This window comes from Theropithecus gelada, chromosome 9 (genome assembly GCF_003255815.1).
Source record: "Theropithecus gelada isolate Dixy chromosome 9, Tgel_1.0, whole genome shotgun sequence".
NCBI lineage: Eukaryota > Metazoa > Chordata > Mammalia > Primates > Cercopithecidae > Theropithecus > Theropithecus gelada.
In genome coordinates this window covers 113031519-113059502 of record NC_037677.1, presented here as the reverse complement: position 1 = coordinate 113059502, position 27984 = coordinate 113031519, and the positions used below count along the sequence as shown (strand labels likewise).

The window sequence follows — 27984 nt, the reverse complement described above, 5'->3', positions numbered from 1 at the left end:
CTGTGCACCAACCAGGATCCAGATCATCACTCACTGAGCTTATATTTACAGACAGTTGGACCAAGGCAAGATGACGTGCAGAAACTCTGCCAGTGATAAAACTGATGCATCTCTCAACTGACAAAATAACCAAAAAATCTCTGCCGTTCGTGCCTGTGCCCAGTGTTTGAGGATGATGGAAATCACAGAGATAAAACACCTAATCCATTCATCTGTTTGCAAAACAGGTTGCATCTAATTAGTATGTATAATGTTAATTCTGACATAAATTACAGAATAAAATAATGGACATGAACATAATACAAAAATGCTAAGGCTGAGTAAATAAAAGATTAAGAAAATTTCAAGATAAAAGGAGGCTTTAGCAGAAGATACAAAAGGAACATCTGAACTAGATTATTTTTAACCTCTGACTATTCTAACACATGTCCTGTATCTGTGGGTAATGCTTAGACAGCTTATTAGAAATTTAGCAATTTATATAAATGTCTCATTTGTTACTTACACAAATAAAACTATATGCTTATATTTGTATAATATTAAGTGAATGGGATTAAAAATATACCTTGAATACTGTCAGTTTTTTTCCACTTGCTCTATTATCTAGATCTGTATTTTCATGTTATCATTTCCTAACATTTTCTGTTTCTAGTTGGAACTGTAGAGAAAATACATATTATGATTTCTACTTTATATTTGGAAAACGTGAAGTAAAAAGAAGAATCAAAGATAACATGGTAGCCTGTGGAATTATAGGAAAAGAGAAGACTGAACAGCTTACTGAGCCAGTCTCACTGAGTGTTACTGAGCCCCCAGCACGGTGCAAAGCGTCAGTTTCTCACTGTGCCTACCTGGCAATGGCAACCTCCCCAGTTTTCCCAATTGTCCCGCCTACACGAAGAAAGACAGTCCCTTGAGTGACTTTGCTTCCTCTGAGTTTAACAGACAATCTGTGCCTCCAACCTAGATATAAGGAAACAAGAAAGAAAGGGAGAGAAAGGGTTAAAAACACATGGGAAGTATGACATCCTGGATCCTTTAATGGAAATACAATTTTCAGGGTTGTATTTGAACAGTGTTGCACATATTCATGCAAAAATACAACTTTAGTTTCAGTGAATTTGGTGAAAAACTACATTTAAAAATACACATTATGGGCCACATTTTAATTTTCCAGAAAAAAATAGTTTAATAATATTTTTAAAAGAACATTCTTTATTTTTCCAGGTATTGTTATCACTTTTAAAAAGGGAAGTCCTGTGTCTTCTTTTGTCTATTTCCTTTGTATTGTGTGGCATATATATAGCATGTATACTTTCTATAGCCAAATTTTTATTTGCCGTAGTGTGACAATTAATCCAGAAAAATCTAGGAAACCTATTGGGCAAGAAGACGTGTGCTTTTATAATCATTTAGAGGCAAAGCGAGTCATTCTTCTTCTCCTGCAGGGATATGTGCTAAGAATGCCCAGTACACATAGATACAGATCAATATAGTATCTGTCATTAGGATCATTCCCTTGTAAATGGTCAAATGTAAATTTTTACATCTAGAGCTAAACAGATCTTTTTATTGAATTCTTAAATTACTGTATGCTTAATAACAAACTAAAACAATGCAATTCTTCATATGATTATTTGAAAAAGAATTTAAAAAGGGAAAGAAACCTACCAGAGAGGAATTTTAATTCCGAGTTAATCATTGTCAAAGAATTTTCTTTCTCTTCTCAGCCTATTCTACTGGAATCTGGGTCCCCCTGCTATCTTTCTACTGGAATCTTGGTCCCCCTGCTATCTCTCCACTGAAACCACCCTAGCCAAGCTCAGTAAGAGTTGAATTGTTTCTTCACCCAATGAGCCTCTTCACCCAAATGTGGGGCCCTCATTTGACCACAATACAAAGGAAATAGACAAAAGATGACATAGGACTTCCATTCTTAGAAGTCATAAAAATATTTGTAGTGGGCCAGGAGCGGGGGCTCACGCCTGTAATCCTAGCACTTTGGGAGGCCAAGACGGGCAGATCATGAGGTCAGGAGATTGAGACCATCCTGGCTAACACAGTGAAACCCCGTCTCTACTAAAAATACAAAAAATTAGCCATGCGTGGTGGCACGCGCCTGTAGTCCCAGCTACTCAGGAGGCTGAGGCAGGAGAATGGTCTGAACCAGAGAGGCGGAGCTTGCAGTGAACTGAGATCGCACCACTGCACTCCAGCCTGGGCAACAGAGGGAGACTCCGTCTCAAAAAAAAAAAAAAACAATTTGCTGTGGCATATGTCTCCTCTCTTCCTCCCCATCTTTCTTTCTTTGGCTCTTTTAATGATAACCTTCACTGGTCTTCCTTCTCTCTGCCCATTCTTCAGTCTCCTTTGCAGGGGCCTCTTTCTCTGCTCTCTTTCCTTCTCATCTGGCACATTCTTCTTGGGTAAGGACATCATCCACTTTCACCACACTGACTACAGGCTGAGTGACTCCCAAATCTCTGTAGAACACATCCATTTCCAGAGGCTGAGATCCCTATCTCTACCTGCCTCATGGGGCACACATACTCTCAAACTCTAAAGGCAGCTCCAAAGTAACATGTGAGAAACTAGCCCATCATCTTGCTCCACACTAGCCTTTCTTCCTGTGTCGTCAAGCTCAGAGAATGACACCTCATCCACAGCCAGAACTGTCCTTGACGCCTTACTTTTCTGCATTTTTAAATCCATTCACCTAGATCCATTTTGCTTCTACCTTCTAACTATCTTTGCAACCTCTCTACTTTTTTTTTTTTTTCTCCCTGAATTGTGGCAATAATTATCTAACAGGCACCCTGCTTCCATCTTGTGGCCTTCTAATCCATGCAGAAACTAAAGTGATTTTTCTAAAAATAAAAATAATCTGGTAATTCTTAATACCCTTCAATGGCTTTCCATTCACCCACAGACAAAGCCCAACCTCTCCACTTGGGACACAAGGCCCGTCCCTCATTATCTGTACCAATTTGTCTCTCCCACTTCATCTCCTATCACTGTCCTCCTGGTCTCTACAATCCTGGGAGGGGCTTCTTTCAGTTTCTGCTCTCTCTGACTTCCAGGCATTTACAGATGTGGTCCCTTCTGCCTAGAATACTCCTACTTTCCTTCTCCCTCTTACTCATCCTACAGGAGTCAGCTTAGAAAGGCTCCCTGACCTTTATGCTCTGCACATATCTTGAATGTTTCCTAAGAGAAAGTTTATTACTCAGGATTGGAACTGAGATTTTACTTGCTGTCTTTCCCATTAGCCTAAACTCAGTTAAAGACCTCACTGTGTTGTTCTTCACTGAATTCCCAGTCTGGCCCAATGCCCAATTATTTAGTAGACGCTCAATAAAAACTGTTGAATTTTTAAAGATAAGTACCTTAAAGCATTACAATAAAACTTAGCTATAATACTTACGGGCAAATGGGGAAAGAGACCCTGTGTTTAAAAAATAATATAATCCATTAGTCTTCATATTTTTGAGGTGAAATCTATCAGCAAAATGACCCATTGTTGGGCAACCTTCTTTGGGACAAAAGAAGCAATTTCCCTGATGACAGAAAATGAAAGGTGATTACTTACATAATTAGAAATGTTGCCCTTCAATAAAACGCGTGATATATTATTAAATAATAATACATCTCAAGTATCTAAATAGATACGCATTTTCAAAGTGCCTAACAGGCCACCATGTCTGTTTTCAAAAATAAAACAAAAGCAACTGAGGGAAAAAGAGAAACTCCCTGTTAGAAAAATGGGTAGATGATATGAATAGACAATCCACAGAAGAGGAAACTCAAATAGTCAATAACTATGTAAAAAAGATGCTCAATCTTACTAGTTGTCAGGGATGTGTTAATTAAAACAAGGTATAATTTCATATTCAACAGATTTGCAAACATTAAAGCAATTGGCAACACTGAATACGTGTAATAGGGGAATTCTCCTTCGCTTTTGCCGGAAAGCTGTATTATTCTTCACTGCATTCCCAGTCTGGAATATAATTTTTAAAACGTCAAAAACATAATCAGATCAAATTTTTAAATTTTTAAAAGTTTGCTGTGCACACAAAAGAACAGTCCTTGAGCTGGGAGACTTCAAACTGAAAATGGTAGGAAGCCCCCGCTTACAGCAGTCACAGGATAGTTTATAAAGACGGAGGTATTTTGACCTTTTTATGGGATTGGCTATTCTACATTAACATTCTTCTCTAGGGCAAGTAGAGATATTTATGTTGATTTGTCTATAGCTGATTGGTTTAATTTCCCTGAATCATGCTGACAAGCTGGTAAAGCTCACGGTTTTTTGTTTCATTTATGATTAGAGCTGGTGTTTCTGGGAAATCAGCATGACTTGGTTTTGGCTATGTGGTTGTGGATGGCCTTGGGTTATATCTAAATTGTGGCCTTCATTTGTATTTTTCTTTAGCAATCAATAGACATTTTAAACAGTGATTTGGTAATGTCTAATAAGGAAGGAAATGTATGTATGCTTTGATAATTTCACTTCTGTTGTATGCCATGAAGGAATTCCACTCAAGCACATAAGGAGACATACAAAGATGGCAGAGTTGGTAGACATTGTTTTTAACAGCAAAAACTGGAAACAATCAAAACTCACATTAATAGGGGAACGAATCAATAAATTACGACTGATTCCTATAAAATAAATACATCAGGTCTATGTACATCAATGTAGATTTCAAATTTTATATTTATGATATTTAATGAAAACAGCAAATCCAGAAATGTACTTATAACATGATAGCATTTATTTGATATATATCAAATTCAACTCTGCCTTAGGGAAAGGAATGATGGGAATATAAGGTCCTTGGCTTCTTTAATTTTATTTGTATATTTTAAAAATCTAAAGGAAAAGGAATGAAATGTGAACATTTAAAAAACATGGGTAGCAGCTGGGCGCGGTGGCTCATGCCTGTAATCCCAGCACTTTGGGAGGCTGAGGCTGGTGGATCACGAGGTCAGGAGATCGAGACCACAGTGAAACCCCGTCTCTACTAANACAAAAAAAAAAAAAAAAAAAATTAGCCGGGCGTGGTGGTGCGTGCCTGTAGTCCCAGCTACTCAGGAGGCTGAGGCAGAAGAATGGTGTGAACCCAGGAGGCGGAGCTTGCAGTGAGCCGAGATCATGCCACTGCACTCCATCCTGGGTGAAAGAGTGAGACTCCGTCTCAAAAAAAAAACAAAAACAAAAACAAAAAAAAACCATGGGTAGCAGTGATTGAATATTTGCTATTTTAGGCTTTGAACTTTTAATTTAATAAACCATGGACATTTAGGCTAGGATTACAGTAACATCCTATTTATTTATTTACTTACTTTTTGAGATGGGGTCTCAATTTGTCACCTAGGCTGGAATGCAGTTGTTATTCAGAGGCATGATCATAGCGCACTGTAGCCTTGAATGTCTGGGCTTAAGAGATCTCCTGCCTTAGCCTCCCAAGTAGCTGAGACTACAGGTGCATGCCACTGCTGGCTCTGAGTTACTTTGATTGTATGACTGTTTGGGTACAGTACAATAAAATATGTTGAGGAAATTGATTCATTCTAACAGTTTGTAACCACATGTAGCATCCATGTGGCAGGAGCTAGCTTCTAAGTGTTCTCCAATTTGGCAGATTAACTCTTATCTCCAAATATACAATGACTCCAAGGGCCTGCTTCCACTAGAAGTAAATGCTAGGATCCCTTGGGTGCTCAGAGCAGCAGCCACAGCAGGAAGAAGAGAGGGGAGAAGGAGGATATGTGGGAAATGCTAATGTTTGGCTGTCAAGCTTTCTGAGAATGGCAGGAAACTGAGAGCATGGCCTAAACTCATCCATCTGCCAAGTTCTGCAGCAAGAGGGAAATGCGTCTTCATGTCACAACACAGCGCTTATTTGCAAAGTACTATTATTTACCATAAACTTCGGCTGAACACCCACATTTTCTACCGTGATAAAACAGGGGATTAGGCCTCTAAAGCACAAGAATGAAGATCTTTTCCATTTCCCACTATAAAATAGATTTTCTTTCTTTTACTCAAGTAAAATCAGATTTGGTAGTTTGTCACATATTGATCTGTGTGAAACTCCTCTGAGCTATCTATGCCTTAGTTCTGCTCTGTATAAATAATTACATTTTAATAAAATAATGTTCATATTCCAAGTAAATAGTAATATGTTTGGTTGTAGCTATTGATTAGTTCAGCCTTCTTAAGGCATCTTTGAAGATGACATTTAAAATATATATGCAGAAATATTTTTGCCCTAGACTTATGCCTGTTACACAGTAGCACCTAATTACTGCACAACAAATGGCCAAAAAAGCAAAATTGTATATAATCTTCAAAAGAGCTGAAACAACCAGAATATAAACAGTTGGTTGAGTTATTTCAACCCTCCAGCAATCCCAGCTACTGTTCAGTACTCAGCACAGAAACAATCCATTATTTCCCAAAATGGCAGGTGTATTTTTTTTGCTACCTACTCAAAACCCTAATGTTTAGCTGGACGATTGTGTTTCAAAAAATTACTTTATAATTAAATTCCAAGTAAGATGATTTACTTACTGTTTTAAAAGATGTGTAGGATCTACAAGGATAAGCAATAAATGCATCAGGATTAAGAATGCTTTCAGCATAAAATTGATGACTTCGGGCATGGTTACAGTCAAAGAAGGAAGCCATTTCTGTGAAAACAATTCCCAATTAACTGATAGCAATTAACTGATAACTGGTAGCATAAACCATTTCTTAGAGTAACTGTAAGTGGCAGTCTCTTGAGTTGCGAGGGCCAGACCTTTTGTCCAGGCTTGGATATTGTACAACATTTATCAAAGTTACATATAATTTTATTTGTACCAAAGAATTATGTGACTCAAAAGGGACATTCAAGAAGTGGAAATAAACACAAGCAAATGTGGATGACTTTGTGCTTTGACACTAATATACTGAGTCACTTCCTAGTGACAGTGGCAGGAGGCAGGCAATTTCCTAGGCAGATAGGAGTGTGTACCAGTGAAACCCACCCTTCAAGCCAAAAACAATGTGAAGCCTGAAAACCAAGCTGCCAGTTCTGGGTAAAGTCCCTGACCAGAGTGAGAACTTCTATTCCTGTTTGCCTGGTCTTTCCTGAACAACGTTTTTGGTTCTTCCTGAACAAGGATTTTTAACCAGTTAAATGTTGCTTTTTCCAAGGCTACCTACAGCCCACACCTCCCTCATTCTGAGTCTATAAAAAACCCAGACTAAGCCACACTTTGGGGACTACCTGCCTTTGGGTGGAAACTACCTGCCTTCAGGTAGGGGCTACCCACTTTGGGTTCCTCTCTCAGCCAAGAGCTGTTTTGTCACTGGATAAAACTGTTCTCTGCCTTGCTCACTCTTCATTTGTCTGTGTAACCTCATTCTTCCTGGATGTGGGACAAGAACCTGAGACCTACCAAATGGCAGGTGCCAAAGGAGCTGCTGAAACACTGTAGCCCTCCCACCCCATGCATCAGGAAGCAGTGGTGGGGCTGGGACAGCCCAAGAGCTGTGGGCTGGAGTATGGCAATAGGATCAAACAATCTGGGACACATCCCTGTTTGCTGAACTATGCAGAGGGTGGGAACAAATGAGCTGTAACACAAATGAGCCGTAATGTTTCCTGGGGGCTCAGACCTGAAGGCTCCCTAAGCCTTGGTAACATGCTGTATGTAACATCCCCTTTGGGGCTCCATGGTTCCTGGCATCTCTGAGTTTTTTGGGCACCACCACATTTCCCTCATTCAGAAGTTGGCGTCCAAGGTGGAAGCTGCTTGCAGTATGCCTGGTCCAGTCACAGCCTGACGTGGAACCAGTGCCGTTACTGGCCTAAAGTCACCCACCCTACCACAGCAGCGGGCATGCTTGGCTCACCCTTGGCAGGTGTGAGATCCAGGTCAGCAGAGTGAGCTGAACACAGGCTGCCAGGCCAAGTGGGTGAGACAAGTTCAGTGGTGAGCCCAGCAGGTGAAAGTGAAACTCAAGCAGAGGCACTGCAGGCTGTGGAGGTCTCTGGCTGGTGAAGCAGTATGGAAAAAATCCTGTATCACTAGGATCTCTGACACAGTATCCCTGTGCATATAGTATCTCCACTGTAGACCAATTAAGAGTCTGCCTCTCTGTTCTGCAAGAATAACTGAACTCCCTCCTATTCAACCACAAAATATTCAGCACTGTTAACCAGTACTGAGTTAAAGATGTAACAGGTAGGGGGTTTTATAAAGAATGCTAAAGATGAATTAGTTTTGCCATTATCAAGCATGATATTATTGCCATCAATAGCTAAGATCTAAATACATCTGCATATTCTAAAATTTTCATAACATTGTAGTCATTTCTTCTTTCTTTTCTTTCTTCTTCTTCTTTTTTATTTTAGAGATGAGGCCTCACTATCTTGTTGGGCCCAGGCTGGTCTTGAACTCCTGGCCTCAAGTCTCAAGCGATCCTCCTGGCTCAGCCTCTTAAAGTGCTGGGATTACAGGTGTAAGCCACTGTGCCCAGCCATTTATGCTTTCTTTTATTTTACATAACAATATTTTTACTGAATGGCATGGACTATTCTTTCAATGACCTACACAGCTTAGCCAATCTTTGAGAAACTAGATTTTGATTTTAGCATATGCAGTATAATTATTATGTAATAATTGCTTCCACCAAAAGACTCCTTCCTAGGTCCTCACCCATTTGCAGTATTATGTAACCATTCCTTCTCTCAATATGGAGGCCATGTTTTCATACCCCTGCCCCATTACAGGCTGATCTTGTGACTTGCTTTGCCCAGTAGCTAAGAACCAAGATCAGTTCTGTGGAGAAACTCACACTGGTTAAGTTCTAAGGCTTTAAAAGACCTTCCAGCAGCCACTCTTACTGTCTTGGAACCCAGTTGCAATATTATGAAATCCAGGCTACCTGGCTGGGGAGAGAGGTCCTGAAGGATGACAGACCACCTAACAGAGGAGAACAAGTCCCAGGGTTCCCGACATGGAGGGTGATCTCAGACCTCCTCATCCAGCTTAGCTCAGCTCAGCCCCCAACTGGATGCAGTCACCTGAGTTACTCCAGCCAACACCACACAAAGCAGAGTCTCAGCAGAACTCTGCCTGAATTCTGACCCTCAGAAAGCTGGCAATAACATAATTTTTCTTGTAATTGTTCACTGTGGTTTGTTACACAATAGAGAACTGAGACAGCATAGTTTCAGAAATAATGTAATATCGTCAGCACAAATTAATAATTGGCATCATCCATTTTTATTAAACAAAGACTTCTTTTACATTAGGTCTCTGTATATCTATAGATTTATATTCACAATTAATTGTGATTTAGACAAGACGGTTCGTTAGAATATAGCAAACTATTAATTTTAAAAGTAATGGTTTCTTAGTAATAAATTTAAGTAAAATAGAACACCTTGAAGTCTTAAAACTCATCCAAAGGTTTAATGTGAATGATAAATGTTCTTTTAATCCAATAAAGTTATAGGAAATCTTAAAATGTCTCAAAATGATAGCTTATGATAAATGTATATTTTAGTTGAATTAATCTTTTATAGAATTTCATATGATCTATGTATAACAATTAATTATGTAATGAAGTCTTCAGATCTATATTTTGTCCTAATAGAAAGGATTCATAGTCATAATATAGAAAATAATGAGGAAAATCAATTTTATAATATGCCTTTTTTATATGAATTTTGCTTATCTGAACTAGGTGAAATTGGCTTTATTTCTTATTTGTTGCACCTGTAGATTAGACAGTTGTGTGGGTTTTTAAAATGTAGTCATTACAAATATATACTTCTGATCACATTTACTCTTTCAGAGCATATATTATTTCTAGTGAAGTAGATACCTGAGTTACACTCAATACTATGATCTGTGTATCTTTCCTGCACAACAGCCAAATGAAAAAAGCAAGTAATTTCAAGCCCTTGATATCTTGACTACATGGAATTGGGCTGTGAGATATTTAGAATCATCCAGGTATCCATTATCGTATCATCATACATATATATTATTATGTATTATTGCATATTATGGATAGTATATTTCATTATTTATATGATGAAATGTAGAGACAGGGAAGAATAAATTTCCCAAATAATAACCTTTTGGTGCCTTATAACTTAATGCCATATAGATATTACAATTATTATTATTGGAAACTACTATAAAAAGTTAAATACTACTTGTTTAATTTGTGATTACAGCATCCAGAGTGATTCTTTTATAAGTAACTAAAACCACGTCTCTTCTCTGCTCGAAACCCACTCATGGCTCCTATCTCATTTGAGTGAAAGTTGAAGTCTTTTCTACCATCCACAAACTCCTGTGTTATTGCCCTCTGCCTGGTTCCCTCTCTAACCTTATGCACTGCTTCTCTCCTTTTACCTAGTTTCAGCCACAATAGGCTCCTCACTGTCATGAACTTGCCAGGCTGATTCCTGTTTTCAGCCCTTACACTTGCTTCCCCCTGTTGGCCTGGAATGCCTCTTCCCCCGGTGTCTATAAGGCTTACTCCTTTAGGTCATCTCTTCAGTAAGGACTCCCTTACCATCCTATCAACAATTTTCTTCCTCTACTTTACCTTCTCTGTCACCAACACATCATATTCCTTTTCCATGCTTTATTTTGTCTCCTTAGCTCTTATACTATCTATTGGTTTCCTAACAAGTTAGAAAATTAACTCCATCAGGGAGAGACCTTTGTCTTTTGTATTCATTTCCATATTTGCTGTTCCTAGAATAATGCCTAGCACATAGTAAACACTCAATTTGCTGAGTGAATAACACACCTTCCTTGTTTATACTGAGTGACTGTAATATGCTAGACATTGATAAGGCACCAGGGATACAAAGTTAACTAAGACACAGTACCCGATCTTGCGGTTCTTACAACTGGTGGGAGAGCTTCTTATATGCAACTGTGTTTTGGGAGAAAATACATTTTATATGTATATTATACATAAAAGTATGTGGATCCCATCTAAGGAGAGAGCTCAGTGAATATATATCAGCAGCATTCATAGTTTAGAAACTATTTACCTTTTTTGTAAGTATTGAAATTAAATTTCAGTAAAGGTGTAATTAAGTCTTCACATCCTGGCATGTGCTTCCCTCCATTTGGGTAAAAGTCAAGATGACCACAAGCATCAATGGTTCCAACACCTGAAATAAACAAAAATGGGGTAAATGCCTCTACAAATCTCCTCTACGCTTCAATGAGGTTTCTGATTCTGTTAAAAACCTACCAAGCTCAAAGAGGATGCGAGCTGCATTTGTATGAATAACATCAACAAAGTTGGCATCCGAGGGGTCTAGCCTGACTTCCTTTGGAGTGTTGTGGAAAAATGGCCCAGCTGGGTCCAACCCTAGAGAAAGCACAACCAAGACATGTTGTGTGGAAGTGCACATTAATATTGTTGTCACTTTGGAAACATGTGCCGTTTCCTACATTATTTCTATCAATCAAAGATCACTCAGCAAAACGTACAGATACATAATCTAAATCTATAAATGTAGGGTCTCTATATATTGCAATGTCAAGTTTCTACAGATAAGTAATGCTATGTTGAGACAATGCCAAAACAGCTAACAAACTAAAAAAAATCACAGTGGCTATTCTAGGGTCTGTATATGGAGTACCATATATACAATAAGGTTATGAATTACCAACGTTCCTGAAAAGCAACATCTGTAGGCAAAAAATTAAATTAAATAAAAAAAAACCACTCTTCAATATGTAAAGATGAATCTACAAAGCAACACAATTAAAACAGCAGAATCTTTGTCCTGAACTATGGCTCACTTTGTTCTACTTTTCATTAATAGTAATACAAATGAAAAACCGTAAGCCCAGGGAAGTGAAGTGACTGGACAAGGTTATCATATGTTAGAGGCAAACTGGACTAAGAGGCCAGGTGTCCAGACTCTCATCCCATTGTGTCATGTTCAAATGTTTCATAAAATAAGGACAAGATAGCTGGATGTCTTTAAAACATTATGATCTTTCACATATATAATCATTTCTGTATTTGACAATTATTTGTCAAGAAACTGGTATGTGCCAGGAACTAAGTTCAGCATTCAGATATGAGGAATAAGACCTTGCTTTGTCCTCAAGGGATTTTCCATTTGGTGGGAAAGGCACCCCAATCAGTGTCCTCTGTGCAGAGGCAGTGGTGATCATAAGTGTTATCCAAGCACAGAGAAGCTGCATATAACCCAGTCTTGGGAAACTAGGACGTGCTTCTGCAAGAGATAAGAAACACGGCCTGGTATGGTGGCTCATACCTGTAATCCCAGCACCTTTGGAGGCCAAGGCGGGTGGATCACAAGGTCAGGAGTTCAACACCAGCCTGGCCAAGATGGTGAAACCCCATCTCTACTAAAAGTACAAAAATTAGCTAGGCACAGTGGTGGAACACACCTATAACCCTAGCTACTTGGGAGGCTGAGGCGGGAGAATTGCTTGAATCCGGGAGGTGGAGGTTGCAGTGAGCCGAGATTGTGCCACTGCACTCTAGCCTGGGTGACAGAGCAAGACTCCGTCTCAAAAAAAGAAAAGAAAAAGAAAAAAGAAAAAGAAACGCTAGTAGAGATCTGAGGGACCAGAAGAATTGGCCAGGGCAAAGGTAAGGTGGCCAGCAACTCAGGGGAGGACAGAGAAGTACATGGCCTCCAGATGAAAGAGCACCACATTTGGGAAACTGTAACTAGTTTGCTAAGGCTGGTGTGTACATTTCTAGGATTTGTTGGAAGATGAAGGCAGTATTGCTAGCAGGAGCCAGATGTCAGCTGAGCCATGTCAAGGAGTTTGGACATGACATGGTCATCAACGGGAAGCTGTTGCAAGCTTGCAAGCAGGGGAGATCTATGATCAGAGTTACATTTTAGCAAAATCCCTTTGCTGTGATATAGTGGCTGGATCCCGGAGTAGGGAGGATGCAGAGCAGCACTGGCGTTGACCCCTCTGGGAATGTGGCATGAGCAAAGAAGGAAAGTCTGTGTCACAGCTCTGGGGTATGTGCTCAGCACACTTAGCTTGTCATAGGATTTGTGTGTGTGTGTGTGTTTTTTTTTTTTAAATTTTTATCTTTCTGACTAATATAATCACTAAAAGAGCAATTATAGAAAAAGAGGAGGAGAGAAGAGGGGGTCTAGACTGGAACCTTGAAGAGCATCAACATATAGGCAAAGGCAAACGAAAAGAAACTCATGAAGTAGCCTGGAGAGAGGGAGTCAAAAAACAAAGACAACCAAGAAGAGCGGAATCATAGAAGCTAAAATGAGGGAGCACTTCAGCAAGGTGGGAGGGGCCCACTGGGACACATTCTGCAAAGGGGTCAAGTAAAACACAGAGTCAAAAGGTCTGGTAGAGTTCCACAAAAAGCCACTAGTGATCTGGTAACAGTGGTTTTGGGGAAAGAATCTAGGTAGCAGTGGGTCAAGGAGAGAATGAACTAAGGAAATGCAATCACTCCACTTTCAACTTTTGTGGAGCTTGGGTCTAGAGGAATGCAACAGGCTAGGGCATCATTTAGAGGGAAATGGGAGGCCAGGAAGGAAGGGGTGAGTTTCAGTATAGCGCTTCTGTTGACAAGATCTGAGAAAAAGTAAACAAATGACTTAAGTCCACAAAGGCGGTGGAACTCAGAGCACAGGTGGAAAGACAATTAGACAAAGAGATCAATGAAGTAAAGCAACATGCATATGAATGAACCATTCGCGCTTAAGAAAGAAAGAGGAAAAAGTATTTATCCCACAATTAATCTTCAACTCTTGGAAGAATTTTTATTTTACCAGTGTGACTACACACAACTTTCTAATAAAGTCAGGATTCCTAGAGAGAAACATCCTAAGATAGGTTGGAGGACAAGGCAATCAGATTAAAAACAAAAAACAAAAAACAAAAAAGACAGTCTTTTCAAGACGTAGGGAAGAGGGAACATTGGATTTGTTGTTCTAGGATATCTCAGGAGAAAAATCTACAGAAGGGAAGAGAACTATTAGGTTCGACCTATTAATTAACCTTAGGGAGAGAGACATGACCTCTTACTATATGAGTGAGAACTAATCGTTTAAGATCTGAGTGTGTAGTATGTATGTGTATTTGGGTACGTGTGTGTGTCAGCATAATAAGGGTAATTTTTCCTCAAATAAGAAAAGCGTTGATACTGTTTATAAATAAAAATAAATAAAAGCAGAATCAGCTGAGTAACCCCCTAACAATAGTTATAATGAAAACTACTTATCACTTATACATAAATACCAAAGACATAGAAACTTACGTATGTCCTTAATGTGTTTATCATATTAATTTTGTTTTTAACTGGTTTATTATATAGCTAAAATCTGTTTTTGAGGTCTCAGTTCTTCTATTACTCAAGGAACATGATTACCCCAAAACTAGTTTCTCAGAGGAATACAGATTACAACATGCACATGATATTAATTCCTTGGACATTTAGAAAGCCTTTAAAAATCTCTTTTCTATTTACCCAGCAGGATAATTCATCTGATGGGAAAAACTAGAGTTAAACAGTATCTGATTTTTGAAAAAACTTACTAAACACAAAGTCTCTTTGAATTGATCATAACCCAGTATGAATTGTAAATGCAGGTACGTGTTCTGCTCCACTCGGGCCAGGTCATCTCACAGCCCGCATGAGGCTGTGAGGCCCCGTGAGCTTCCATCTTCAAAAGAGGAACTCATTTTTTCTTTTTTTCTGGGCTTGAAAATTGACCGCAAAGGGTCACATAATGACTTCAGCAAAAAAGTTCAGTTTTTATTATTCGAAATAAGAATGGTAGTGGTGGTGGAGGTGAGTGAGGAGGAGTTAGGAGCAGAGAGCTAGGAGAAGAGAGGTGACGTATAGCAGGAATAAGCCTGTTATAGCAACAGATTGCAGAGACAAAATACTTGAATCTCAATTTGGGCTTTCTAGATATTTTTTAAAAACTCTGTTCTAAATTGAGATTTGAATTTAAAGTGTGCATGTATGTGTGTGTGCGTGTGTGAGAGAGAGAGAGAGCACATGTACACACACATGCACACAGAGCACAGTAGTTTAACAAAAAGAAAATATGCTACTGTGGCCAAGCCTGGAGTCAATGCGGTAAGGGAGGCTTTCCGTTAAAAATAACAGGCTCATCCATAATTATAAGACCAGGTAATATAATATTTGTGTTTTCAAATACAAAAGAGGCACATGTCCAAGGGTATGAGAAGCACAGAGAATTAATTCCTGCCTTAGGAGGAAACATTTGAGATGAATCTTGACAAGTGGACAGTGAACGCTCAGGAAGAGGGACAACAGCATGTGCAAAGGCACAGAGCATGAAAAGCTGTGATGAAACATGACAAGTTTATGTGACAAGCTAAGAGGCTTTAGGCAAGGAGACATCCTGAGAGGTTCGGAGCAGTGGAGTGGCATGGCCTACACCTGGAAACATAAGCCTGGCGGTACTTGTAGAAGACTAGGCTGGGACACCAGCGGGGACCAAGGCCAAAATGCAGGCAAGAGATGAGGGACTGAGCGAGGACAACGACCAGGGGACGGACAGGAAAAAGGCAGATGAAGGAGACGTGGGGCTTGCTTACTGGCTGTTGGTGGGGGATGCAGAGGGAGAGGCCAGCCCCGCCTGTTGGTAAAGGAGCTGATGCTTTGACCTTCATCCACCTCACACAATTGGTTTGGAAAACAGAATGTGGGGAGGAGACATGATTAATTATTATACCCCCAAACCCAATGCATGCTATATACTTTACTCTGCAACTTATTTTTAGACTTAACAGTATATCCAGGGGTAATATTAGAAACGGTAACAACTGAGTAAGCTGCAGTTCAGGTGTGTCAGGAACGTCCAGGACAATCAGTGGGACTCAAATTCATTCTTTCTTAAAAATAACTTTTAAAATTTGATATATAATAGTTGTCCATATTTTGCGAGTACATGTGGTATTTTGAGACGTGTATATAATGTGTAATGAGCAAATCAGGGTAATTGGGATATCCATCACCACAATCATTCATCTTTTCTTTGTGTTGGGAACATTACAGTCCTTCTCTTCCAGCTATTTTGAAACATGTAATAAATTATTGTTAACTATAATTTCTGTATCATATACTAGAATGTACTCCTTCTAGCTATGGATTTTTATACCCATTAACCAACTTCTCTTTAGCCTCCCCTCTCTTCTTCCCTTCCCCGCCTCTCATAACCACCCTTCTACTCTTTACCTCTACGTAAACCTCACACTTTGCATTACCGGTATGAAATCCCAACGGATGGAATGTGTTATAATTCATTCAACCATTCAGTTGCGGGCGAGGGATCACGTAGTTTCTCTTACTTTGTCACCAAAGACAATGCTGCGATGAACACCCTTGAAGTGAATCTGCACATTTTTGCTTTGAAAACACTTTCCTGTTTTATTTCATCGGAATCACATTTTGTAGTATCTCACATTTTCTTCTGCAGTATTACTTGGTGTTCAGATACTTGATACTGTGTGTAAATAATATTTAAACATACTGAAGGCCCAACTGCAGGGCATGCTTACCAGTTATTCTTCCAAGGCCTGGTATCCTTGACCCAGCTTCCCCAGCCAGGTGTGCTCCCAAGCTGTGGCCAATCAAGTGCACTTTAGAAGGGGAATATCCAAATTTTTTCTGAAAGTATTGTTTAACAGAATAAGTATTTTTAAAACAGCGGTGGAATAGCTTAAATATGCTTTAAAAATAGAAAAAAAAAGGATGAACATGGTTCTCCCTTTTGCACGTAAGATGGGGACTGGTAAAGTCACAAAGTGACACCTCTGCCTACATCCTTATCCAACTACAGGAGAACAGATGGGCTTGGAAGAATGCCTTCTGTAGGAGCTCTTCTGCTTGTGCTAAGGGGCTGGCCTGTGGTCCTTGGAAACAGGAGAACAGCCCCAGCAACTATATTTGTGGCTTCTAGCTCCATGCTGATCCTTCCTGAGGCCCAATCCTTTCAGCATGCTCACAACATGCATCAAAGGCAGCTCATTCCTACACTGTTATCCACCTTGCCTGTGTCTGTATCCTTCAGGTTAAGGCAACACTAGAAAATGTATGGGATAACTTTGGTTTTAAAACAGGAGCTTTTAAGAATATTCACAAACTCAAATAACTCAATTTCAAGAAAGCAAATGATCCAATCGAAAATGGGCAAAGGATTCGAATAGATCTCAAAAGAAGACATACAAATGGCCAACAGATTTATGAAAAAATGTTGAACATCCCTAATCATTAGGGAAATGCAAAACAGCATCACAATGAGATATCACCTCACATCTGTTAGAATGACTATTATAAATAAAAGATAACAAGAGCTGTCAAAGATTTGGAGAAAAGGGAAAACTTGTACACTGGTGGAGGGAATATAAATAGGTAGAGCCATTATGGAGAATAATATGGAGGTTCCTTGAAAAACTAAAAATAGAATTACTATATAATCTATCAATCTCACTTCTGGGAATACATGCAAAGATATCAAAATCATTATGCTGAAGAAGAGATATTTGCACTCCCATTTCATTGCAGCATTATTCACAATAGCCAAAATATGGAATCAACCTGTGTCCATCAATGAATTAACAGATAAAGAAAATGTGTTACACCTACGCGATGAAAAAGGAAATTCTGTCATTTGTGACAACATGGATGAACCGGGAAGACATGCTAAGTGAAAGAAGCCAGGCATAGAAAGACAAACACTGGGCCGGACACAGTGGCTCATGCCTGAAAATCCCAGCACTTTGGGAGGCAGAAGAGGGTGGATCATAAGGTCAGGAGATCGAGACCATCCTGGCCAACACGGTGAAACCCCGTCTCTACTAAAAAAAAAAAAAATACAAAAAATTAGCCGGATGTGGTGGCAAGTGCCTGTAGTCCCAGCTACTTGGGAGGCTGGGGCAGGAGAATGGCATGAACCCTGGAGGTGGAGCTTGCAGTGAGCAGAGATTGTGCCACTGCACTCCAGCCTGGGCGACAGAGCTAGACTCTGTCTCAAAAAAAAGAAAGACAAACACTGCATAACCTCACTTAATATGTGGAATTTTAAAAAGTCAAACTACATAAGTAGAGGATAATAGTAGTTATCAGGGGCTGAGATTGGGGTGTGGGGAATAGGGAGATATTGATTAGTGGGTCCAAACTTCAGTTACACAGGAGGAATAAGTTTCTGAGATTTATTGCTTAGCATTAATAATAATGAATTATATATTTCAAAATTGCTTAGAGTAGATTTAAAACATTCTCATTATTAAAAAATGTTATGTCGGCCGGGTGCAGTGGTTCACGTCTGTAATCCCAGCACTTTGGGAGGTCGAGACAGGCGGATCATGAGGTCAGGAGTTCAAGACCAGCCTGACCAACATAGTAAAACCCCGTCTCTACTAAAAAAAAAATAGAAAAATTAGCCAGGCGTGGTGGTGTGTGCCTGTAATCCCAGCTACTCAGGAGGCTGAGGCAGGAGAACCACTTGAACCTGGGAGGTGGAGGTTGCAGTGAGATGAGATAGCACCCCTGCACTCCAGCCTGGGTGAAACAGTGAGACTCCATCTCAAAAAAAAAAAAAAAAAAAACATTGCTCTGTGAAGATGTGAAGTGACAGATATGTTAATTAGATTGATGTAATCATTCCACCATGTATACACGTATACATATATCAAACCATCACAATGTACCCCATAAGTGAAGCATTCTATTCTTTGCTGCTATGAGTTCGGCTATTTCAGATACCTTATGTAAGTGGAATCATACAATATTTGTCCTGTGACGGGCTCATTTCACTTAGCATAATGTCCTACAGGTTCATCTGTTTTGTTGCATATAACAGGACTTTCTTCTTTCCTAAAGTTGAATAATATTCCATCGTGTAGATATACATTTTCTTCATCCGTTCATTTGTTCGTGGACATGTATGTTGTTTCCATGTCTTGATTATTGTAAATAATGCTGCAATGGACATGGAAGTGGAGATATCTATTCTAGATCTTAATCTCAGTCTTTTGGATAAGTACCTAGAAGTGTGATTGCTGGATCATATGGTAGTTTTATTTTTAATTTTTTGAGGAATCTTCATAGTGTTTTACATAATGGCTGTACCATTTTACATTCCCACCAACAGTGTACAAGGGTTTCAATTTCTCCCAATTCTCAACACTTAGAAGCTTTTTTTTAATAATAGCCATTCTAAAAGACGTAAGATGGTATCTCACCATGAATTTGATTTGCTTTTCCCCGATGATTAGTAATGTTCAATAGTTTTTCATAAACCGGTTGGTTATTTGTGTGTCTTCTTTTAAAAAATGACTATTTAGGTCGGGCACGGTGGCTCATGCCTGTAATCCCAGCACTTTGGGAGGCAGAGGTGGGCAGATCACGAGGTCAGGAGATTGAGACCATCCTAGCTAACACGGTGAAACCTCATCTCTACTAAAAAAAAAAAAAAAAAAAAAAAATTTAGCTGGGTGTGGTGGCAGTCGCCTGTAGTCCCAGCTACTTGGAAGGCTGAGGCAGGAGAACGGCATGAACCCAGGAGGCAGAGCTTGTAGTGAGCCAAGATCATGCCACTACACTCCAGCCTGGGTGACTGTGCAAGACTCCGTCTCAAAAAAAAAAAAAAAAAAAAGACTATTTAAGTCCTTTGCCCATTTTAAAATCAGGTTATTTGTCTTTTTGTTATTAAGTTGTTGGAGTTCCTTATATATTTTGGATTTAAGCCCTTATCAGATATATGATAACATATATAGTTTGCAAATATTTTCTTCCATTCCATAGGTTGCCTTTTCACTGTGTTAATTGTTTCCTTTCCTGGGAAGAAGCTTTTTAGTTGGATGTAGTCCCCTGTGTTCATTCTTGCATTACTATAAAGAAATACCTAAGGCTGAGTAATTTATAGAAAGAGGTTTAATTGACTTATGGTTCCATAGGCTATATACATAGCACAGTGCTGGCATCTGCTTCTGGTGAGGCCTCAGGGAGCTTAGAATCATCAGGGAAGGCAAAGGAGGAGTTAGTGTATCGTAGAGTGAGAGCAGCAGTAAGAGGCAAGTGGGGAGGGACCATGCTCTTTACAATCAGATCTTGTGTGAACTGAGTGAGAACTCACTCATCAGCAAGGTGGTGGCACTAAACCATTCTTGAGGGATTCATCCCCCTGAACTAATTAATACCTTCCACTAAACCCCATCTCCAAACTGGGGATGACATTTCAATATGAGATTTGGAGGCGACACACATCCAAACCATATCATTCCACCCCACCCCTCTACACCTCATGTCCTTTTCACATTGCAAAATACAATCATCCTTTCTTACTATTCCCCCAAAATGTTAATCATTCTAGCATCAACTCAAAGTTCAAAGTCAGAAGTCTCATCTGAGACTCAAGGCCAAGATATAATGGTGGTACAGGAATTGGGTAAACAGTTCAATTCCAAAAAAGAAAAATTGACCAAAAGAAAGAGGTAATAGGCCCCATGCAAATCTGAAACCCAGCAGGTCAGGCATTAAATCTTAAAGCTCCAACATAATCCTTGACTCCATGTCCCACATCCTGGTGTGAGGAGTGGGCTCCCAAGACCTTGGGCAGCCCTGCTCCTGTAGCTTCTCTGGGTGTGACCCACATACTGCTCTCTGGGGTTGGAGATGAGTGCCTGCCAGTTTTTATAATCATGGATCTTCCAGCGGATCTAACATTCTGGGGTCTGGAGGGCAGGAGCCCCTTCCCACAGATCCACTAGGCAGTTCCTCAGTGGAGACTCTGTGTAGGGGTTCAATCTCACATTTCTTCTTGGCATTTCCTTAGTAGAGTTTCTCTGTGGGAGCTCGGCCCCTGCAGCAGGCTTCTGCCTGGGCACACAGACTAATCTATACATCCTCTGAAATCTAGCTGGAAGCTGCCAAGCTTCCTTCACACTTGCATTCTGAGCATCTGCAGATTTAACACCATTTGAAAACTAACAAGGCTCATGGCTTGCACCCTCCAGAGCTGTGTTCTAAGCTGTACCTGGGACCCTTGGAGCTGAGGGTGGAGCCTGAGTAGCTGGGAGGCAGGGAGCAGTGTTCTGAAGGCTGAGCAGGGCAGTGGCACCCTAGGCCTGGGTTCTGAAATCATTCTTTCCTTTTAGGCATCTGGGCCTGCGATGGGAGGGGCTGCCTCAAAGATCTCTGAAATGCCTTTCAGGCCTTTTCCCCATTGTCTTGGATAGTAGCACCCGACTCCTTTTTAGTCATGCTAATCTCTCTAGCAAGTGGTTGCTCCACAGCCCACTTACATTCTTCTCCTGAAAAAGCTTTTTCTTTGTCTGCCACATGGCTAGGCCAGGCTGCAAATTTTCCAAACTTCAATGTTCTGCTTCCCTTTGAAATATAAGTTCCAACTTTAAGTCATTTATTTGCTCCCATATCTGATTGTAGATTGTTAGAAGCAGTCAGATCATATATTGAATGCTTTGCTGCTTAGAAACTTATTCTGCTAGATACCTGAAGTCATTACTCTTAAGTTCAACATACTGCAGATTCCCACGGTGTGGACACAATGCAGCTAAGCACTTTGGAAGGGTGTAACATGGGTGACCCTTACTCCAGTTCCCAATAACTTTGTCATTTCTGAGACCTCATCAGCCTGGATTTCACTATCCATATCTCTATCAACATTTTGGTCACAACCATTTAACAAGTCTCTAAGAAGTTTAAAACTTTCCCTCATCTTCCTGTATTATTCTGAGCCCCACAAACTCTCCCAACATCTGCTAATTTCCCAGCTCCAAAGTCACTTCCACATTCTGAAGTATCTTTACAGCAATGCCCTGCTCCTTTTTACTATATATTTTTTGTGTGTGTGTGTTAGTTCATTGTTGTGTTGCTATGAAGAAATATCTAATGTTGGGTAATTCATAAAGAAAAGAGGTTTAATTGGCTCATTGTTCTGTAGGCTATGCATAAGGCATAGTGCCAACATCTGCTTATGTCTGGAAGCTTATGATTATGGTGGAAGGCAAAGGTGGGGCTGGGCTATCACATGGCAAGAGCAGGAGCAAGAGAGTAAGCGGGGAGGTTCCATGTTCTTTTAAATAAACAGATAGTATGTGAACTAACTGAGCAAGAACTCACTCATCATCAAGAGGATGGCACTAAGCCATTCATGGGAGATCCACCGCTATGATTCAATACCTCCCACTATGCCCACCTCCAAATTTATGACCACATTTCAACATAAGATTTGGAGGGGACATGCATCCAAACCACATCTTCTTCCTTGTCTATTTTTGCTTTTGCTGCCTGTGATTTTGGTGAAATATCCAGGAAATCATTGTCAGGTCCAATGTCATAAAGCTTTTCTTCTATGTTTTCTTCTAGGAGTTTTATAGTTTTAGGTGTTATGATTGTCTTTAATCTATTTCAAATTGATTTTTCTTTGTGTGTGTATAGTGTAAGATAAAGGTCCAATTTAATTCCTTTTTATGTGGATATCCAGCTTTCCCAATGCCAGTTGTAGGAAGAGCCTATCCTTTCTTCATTGTATATTCTTGGCACTCCTGTGGAAGATCAGTTGACCATACATGCATGAGTTTCCTTCTGAGATTTCTATTCTGTCTTTATGCCAGTGCCACACTACTTTAATTACTGTAATTTCGTAATAAATTTTGAAAACAGGAACTGTGATGATTCCAGCTTAGTTCTTCTTTCTCAAGATTGTTTTTACTATTCAGGGTCCTTTGTGATTCCGTATACATTTCACAATTGTTTTTACTATTTCCGTTAAAAAATGCCATTGGAATTTTGATAGGTATTACATTGAATCTGTAGATAGCTTTGGGTAGTATGAACATTTTGATAATATTGACTCTTGATTCACGAACACAGGATGTCTTTCCATTGATTTGTGTCTTCTTTAATACAAGTCTGTTCATATTTTCTATTTCTTCATGATTCAACCTTGGTAGGCTGTATGTTTCTAGGAATTTATCTATTACTTCTAGGTTATCTTAAATCTTGTTGTGTAATTATTTATACTAGTCTCATGTTCCTTTTATTTCTGTGGCCTCAATAATCATGTCTCCTTTTTATTTCTTAGTTTTTCAAATGTTGGTCTTCTCAAGTTTTTTTTTAGTCTAGCTAAAGGTTTGTAAGTGTTGTTCATCTTTTCAACAAACCAACTTGCAGTTTTGTTCATTTCTTAATATTGTTTTTGTATTCACTATTTTGTTCATTTCTGCTGTAATTTTTATTATTTCCATTCTTCTGCTGACTTTAGAATAAGTTTATTCTCCTTTATCTAGTTCAGGGGTATCCAATTTTTTGGTTTCCCTATGCCACAGTGGAAGAAGAATTGTCGTGGGCCACACATAAAATAAATTAACACGAATGATATCTGATGAGTTTTAAAAAAAGGTCTGTTATGCCCAGACCCTCTGTTCCCCAAAGAAGACCACCAGAGTCCAGAGTCAAAGCCAAGCGGCAAGGATCTTTATGACAAGTTCGAACCTGGTCCCTCCACTACACAGCATACAAGAGGGCCCCGAACAATGCGAGTGCTTGCTTTTTTATAGCCCGAAAGTTACAGGGGAACAAAGGAATTCTTTCGGTTCCCGCGCTTTCAGTAAAACCTTGAACGGCTGTCTCCTTATCGGAGACCTTCCAGGTGGTGTTTGTACTGGGCTCAGGAAGTTTGAGAGATATGTGGTGGGATGGGAGGATGGGATGTGTTTGTACTGGGCTCAGGAAGTTTGAGAGATATGTGGTGGGATGGGAGGATGGGATGTGTTTGTACTGGGCTCAGGAAGTTTGAGAGATATATGGCGATATGTGGTGGGATGGGAGGATGGGATGTGTTTGTACTGGGCTTGTTTGTTTTGAGCCCGGGGCTGAGGAATGTGCCCGGCTCCTCTCAGGTCAATGCATAAATCTCATAATGTTTTCAGAAAGTTTACAAATTTGTGTTGGGCCACACTCAAAGCAGTTCTGGGTTGTGGGTTGGGTAAGCTTGATCTAGTTCTTTTATGTGTAAAGTTAGGTTGTTGAATGGAGACCTTTTGTCTCTTTAAATTTAGGTGTTTGTCACTATAAACTTCCTTCTTAGTCTGCTTTTGCTGAATCCCAAAAGTTTTGGTATGTTGTGTTTTTGTTTTCATCTGTCTCATGGTATTTCTCTTTTGATTCATTATTTGACCCATTGGTTGTTTAAAAGTTTTCTGTTTAATTTGCACATATTTGTGTATTTTCCAGTTTTCCTTTTGCTATCGAATTCTAGTTTCATTCTACTGTGGTCAAGAAAGATACTTGGTACTATTGCAGTCTTCTTGAGTTGGCTAAGATTTTGTTCTAACCTAATTTGTGATCTATCTTGGAGAAGGTTCTGTGTGTACTTGAGAAGAAAGTGTATTCTGCTGTTGTTGGAGGAAATATTCTATGCCCATGTTTTAGGTCCATTTGGTCTATAGTGTTGTTCAAGTTGCTGTTCAAATAAGTTTTCTTCTTATTTGTTTTCAATCTGGGTGATATATCCATTATTGAAAAGCAGATAATGAAAACTACCATTATTTGACTGCTATGTATTTCTCCCTTCCATTCTGTTAATGTTGGCTTGTATATTTAGGTACTCTGGTGTTGGGTGCATATATATTTATAATTATTATATCTTCCTGGTGATTCTATTCTTTTATCATTATATAATGACCTTTGTCACTTGTGATACTTTCCGACTTAAAGTCTATTTTTTGTCAGATACAAGTACAGTCATTTGTTTTCTTATGGTTACCATTTGTGTTGATTATTCTTTTCCATCTCTTCACTTTAAACCTACGTGTGTCTCTAAAATATAAAATGAATCTCTTGTAGACAGCATGTAGTTAAATCTTTTCAAAACTATTTATTCAATCACTCTATATCTTTTGATTAGAGATGATTAGAGAGTTTAATACATGTTTAATGCAAGTTTAATACATGTTTGTCTATTTTTGCTTTTGCTGCCTGTGATTTTGGTGAAATATCCAGGAAATCATTGTCAAGTCCAATATCATAAAGCTTTTCTTCTATGTTTGCTTCTAGGAGTTTTATAGTTTTAGGTGTTATGATTGTCTTTAATCTACTTCAAATTGATGGGTTTTTTTGTGTGTGTATAGTGCTGCTTACTCTGCTGCCTAGGCTGGAATGCAGTCTGTTACCTAGGCTGGAGTGCAGTGGCACCATCTCAGCTCATTGCAACCTCCACCTCCCAGGTCCAAGCGATTCTTGTGTCTTAGCCTCCCATGTAGCTGGGATTACAGGTGCGCCACCATGACCGGGTAATTTTTTGTATTTTCAGTAGAGATGCGGTTTCACCATGTTGGCCAGGTTTCTCTCGGCTTCCTGACGTCAAGTGATCTGCCTGCCTTGGCCTCCTAAAGTGCTGTGATTACAGGCACGGGTCACCACACCCGGCCTTCAATTATTATATTCTTTTGCTCCAAGATTTGTTTGGTACTTTTTATATTTGTTTAATCTTCTTGTTGAAATTGTCACTTTGTTCATGCAATATTCTCCTGACCTCATTTAACATTTTTATGATGGTTAGTTTGAATTCTCTGTCAGTTAAACATATATCTCTGTTTCATTAGGGTTTGTTTCTGCAGATGAATCTGTTTCTTTGGTATATATTGTTTCTTTATTTTCCTTGACTCTTTATGTTGGTATTTGCACATTAGAAAAAGCAACCACCTCTGCCAGGGTGTTCATGGATTGTTCTTTGTGGGAGAAGACTCTCACCAATCAGCCTAGCCAATAGTTCTGGGCACCTGTCAAACCTTTGTGCTGGTTCAAACCACTATCTTTATTCTTAGCAGCCTTCAGCATCTGGAGTAAGCTGAGTGCCATCAGCACTTCCAAGAGAGTCAAGACAGAAATCAGTCTCTCAGGCAGCCCGTGGAAAAGTTGGAACTTTTGATTTGCAGTCTAACTCTTTTCCTCCCAAGGAAAACATGGGATCGAGGGTATTCTACCCAATCACTTTGTCTGCACTGAGCTAAGGGAAGGGGCCATAGTGACTGCTTTAATGCCATCTTTCTTCCTATCTTTGTTCTCATTGGCCCCTAGGTACTAAAGTATTCTGGGTTCTATCAATGCTCCAAGACATGTGATATTGAAGTGATTACCCTGAGCAGCCCCCAGAAAAACTGAAACATTGGGTATGAAGTCCCACTTTTTCCATCCACAAGGTGAAGCGGGAAGCTAGGAGTTTCCTTCAGATCATATGGTGCTGGGTCAGGGGTAGAAGTTAAGACAAGAAGGTATCTCAAATTTTCCTCCTGCCTTCATTGTAGCTGGTTTTATATTTACCCAGGATGTAAGAGCCTTTCAACTAGTTTCTGAATTTCTCACGAAGAAAATTTGTCTGCGTGTTGTTGTTGAATCAGTGTGCTTGTTGGAGAAAGAAGGATCTAGGTCTTCCTATTCTATTATCTTAATAATGTCACTCCTGAGCAAGCATCTTTTAGTTTCACCTAAGTTTCAGGCTCTCATAATTATCACAAAAATCAAACAATTGATTTTACTTGCATACATTTTTCATTTGATCAAATGTTCCATTTTTTCCACCAGTTATGACAGTTTTATAAGTCACAGAATAAAGAATATTTTCTTTCTCATTTACATATGTGAATAACTGCCAATGAATGCTACATGGTCATTAGGACATCCCTTTCTCTACTGTTGCCACTATTTCTTTGTTTGTTTGTTTTTGAGACAGAGTCTCACACTCTCGCCCAGGCGGGAGTGCAGTGGCGCTGTCTCGGCTTACTGCAAGTTCCGCCGCCGCGGTTCACACCATTCTTCTGCCTCAGCCTCCCGAGTAGCTGGGACTACAGGCGCCTGCCACCACTCCCGGCTAATTTTTTGTATTTTCAGTAGAGATAGGTTTTCACCATGTTAGCCAGGATGGTCTCCATCTCCTGACCTTGTGATCCACCCACCTTGGCCTCCCAAAGTGCTGGGATTACAGGTGTGAGCCACCACGCCTGGCCGACTGTCGCCACTATTTTAAATGTCTATTTTCTTTCCTATCTCCTTATATAGGTTGGTATTTGAGATCATTCTTAGCCCTTATCCCCTTCATTGTTCTCCTTCTTCCCCATCTTCCTACCCCATTCCCAGGCACCTGCTTGCCCCAGAACCAATCCAGGTGGTGAATTGTGGTGGCTTAGTAACTTGTGATGAGATGACAGAAAGAGAGGTGAAGAAGAGTGTCAGCTGTTCTTTTAGCTGCTCCTTCTTTAAACTTGAATCCTGAATTATCCCCAGAGGCCCCGGAGCCCACTCACCCTAAACCCTTTTCCCACTCCAAGGTGGCCTATTCAATTCAATCAACATTTAATTCCACAAACATTTTCCCCCTCAGTTCTGCAAACATCTCCTGTCAGCTTCCTATGAACCAATATTATTTATTTACTGGACATAGGAAAACCCACAGCTCAGGCCCTAAGATCAATGAAGAAATTCACAAGAGCTTTTTTTTGTTTCTAAAGAGAAGATGAAGATGAATCTGATTTCATCCTTTGTACACAAAGACTGTCTCTAAAGATCTTGTACCTTAGTCTTCCCTGACAGAGTGGGAAGAGAAGATAGAGAAGTGCCGGGGCATAAATGAGTCTTTGGATCCCTAATTTCTTCTTCAGGATGTTTACTGACAGTCGTGATGTTCAAATATCACCCAACCTGGTTGCTCATCCAATTTGTTTCTGCTCCTGCCACTTTCCATTCTACTGCCTTGCATTTTCTTCACCCACTACTTGTTACCAACTGACATTTTCTTGTTCATTGGTTTCTGTGTGTGCCTCCATTGCCTACTAGAGTGTACATTTTGTCAGAGCAGAAACGCTGTCTTACTTACAAGTCATATCTTCCATGCCCAGCCCACAGTAAGTGCAGAGTGAAAT

At 39.7% G+C, this 27984-nt stretch overlaps 1 protein-coding gene across 1 annotated transcript in view; it reads right to left on the bottom strand.

Annotated features, from left to right (window-relative positions):
• Positions 1 to 27984, bottom strand: part of PNLIPRP3 (pancreatic lipase related protein 3) — a 50052-nt gene that overhangs the window by 5221 nt on the left and 16847 nt on the right. Inside the window, exons 5-10 of the mRNA XM_025397272.1 lie at positions 16603 to 16711; positions 11288 to 11407; positions 11082 to 11204; positions 6581 to 6699; positions 3425 to 3557; positions 852 to 963 (exon numbers count right to left, since the gene is read on the bottom strand). Coding sequence (XP_025253057.1) covers positions 852 to 963; positions 3425 to 3557; positions 6581 to 6699; positions 11082 to 11204; positions 11288 to 11407; positions 16603 to 16711 — 716 coding nt within the window. The remainder of the gene's footprint in view (positions 1 to 851; positions 964 to 3424; positions 3558 to 6580; positions 6700 to 11081; positions 11205 to 11287; positions 11408 to 16602; positions 16712 to 27984) is intronic.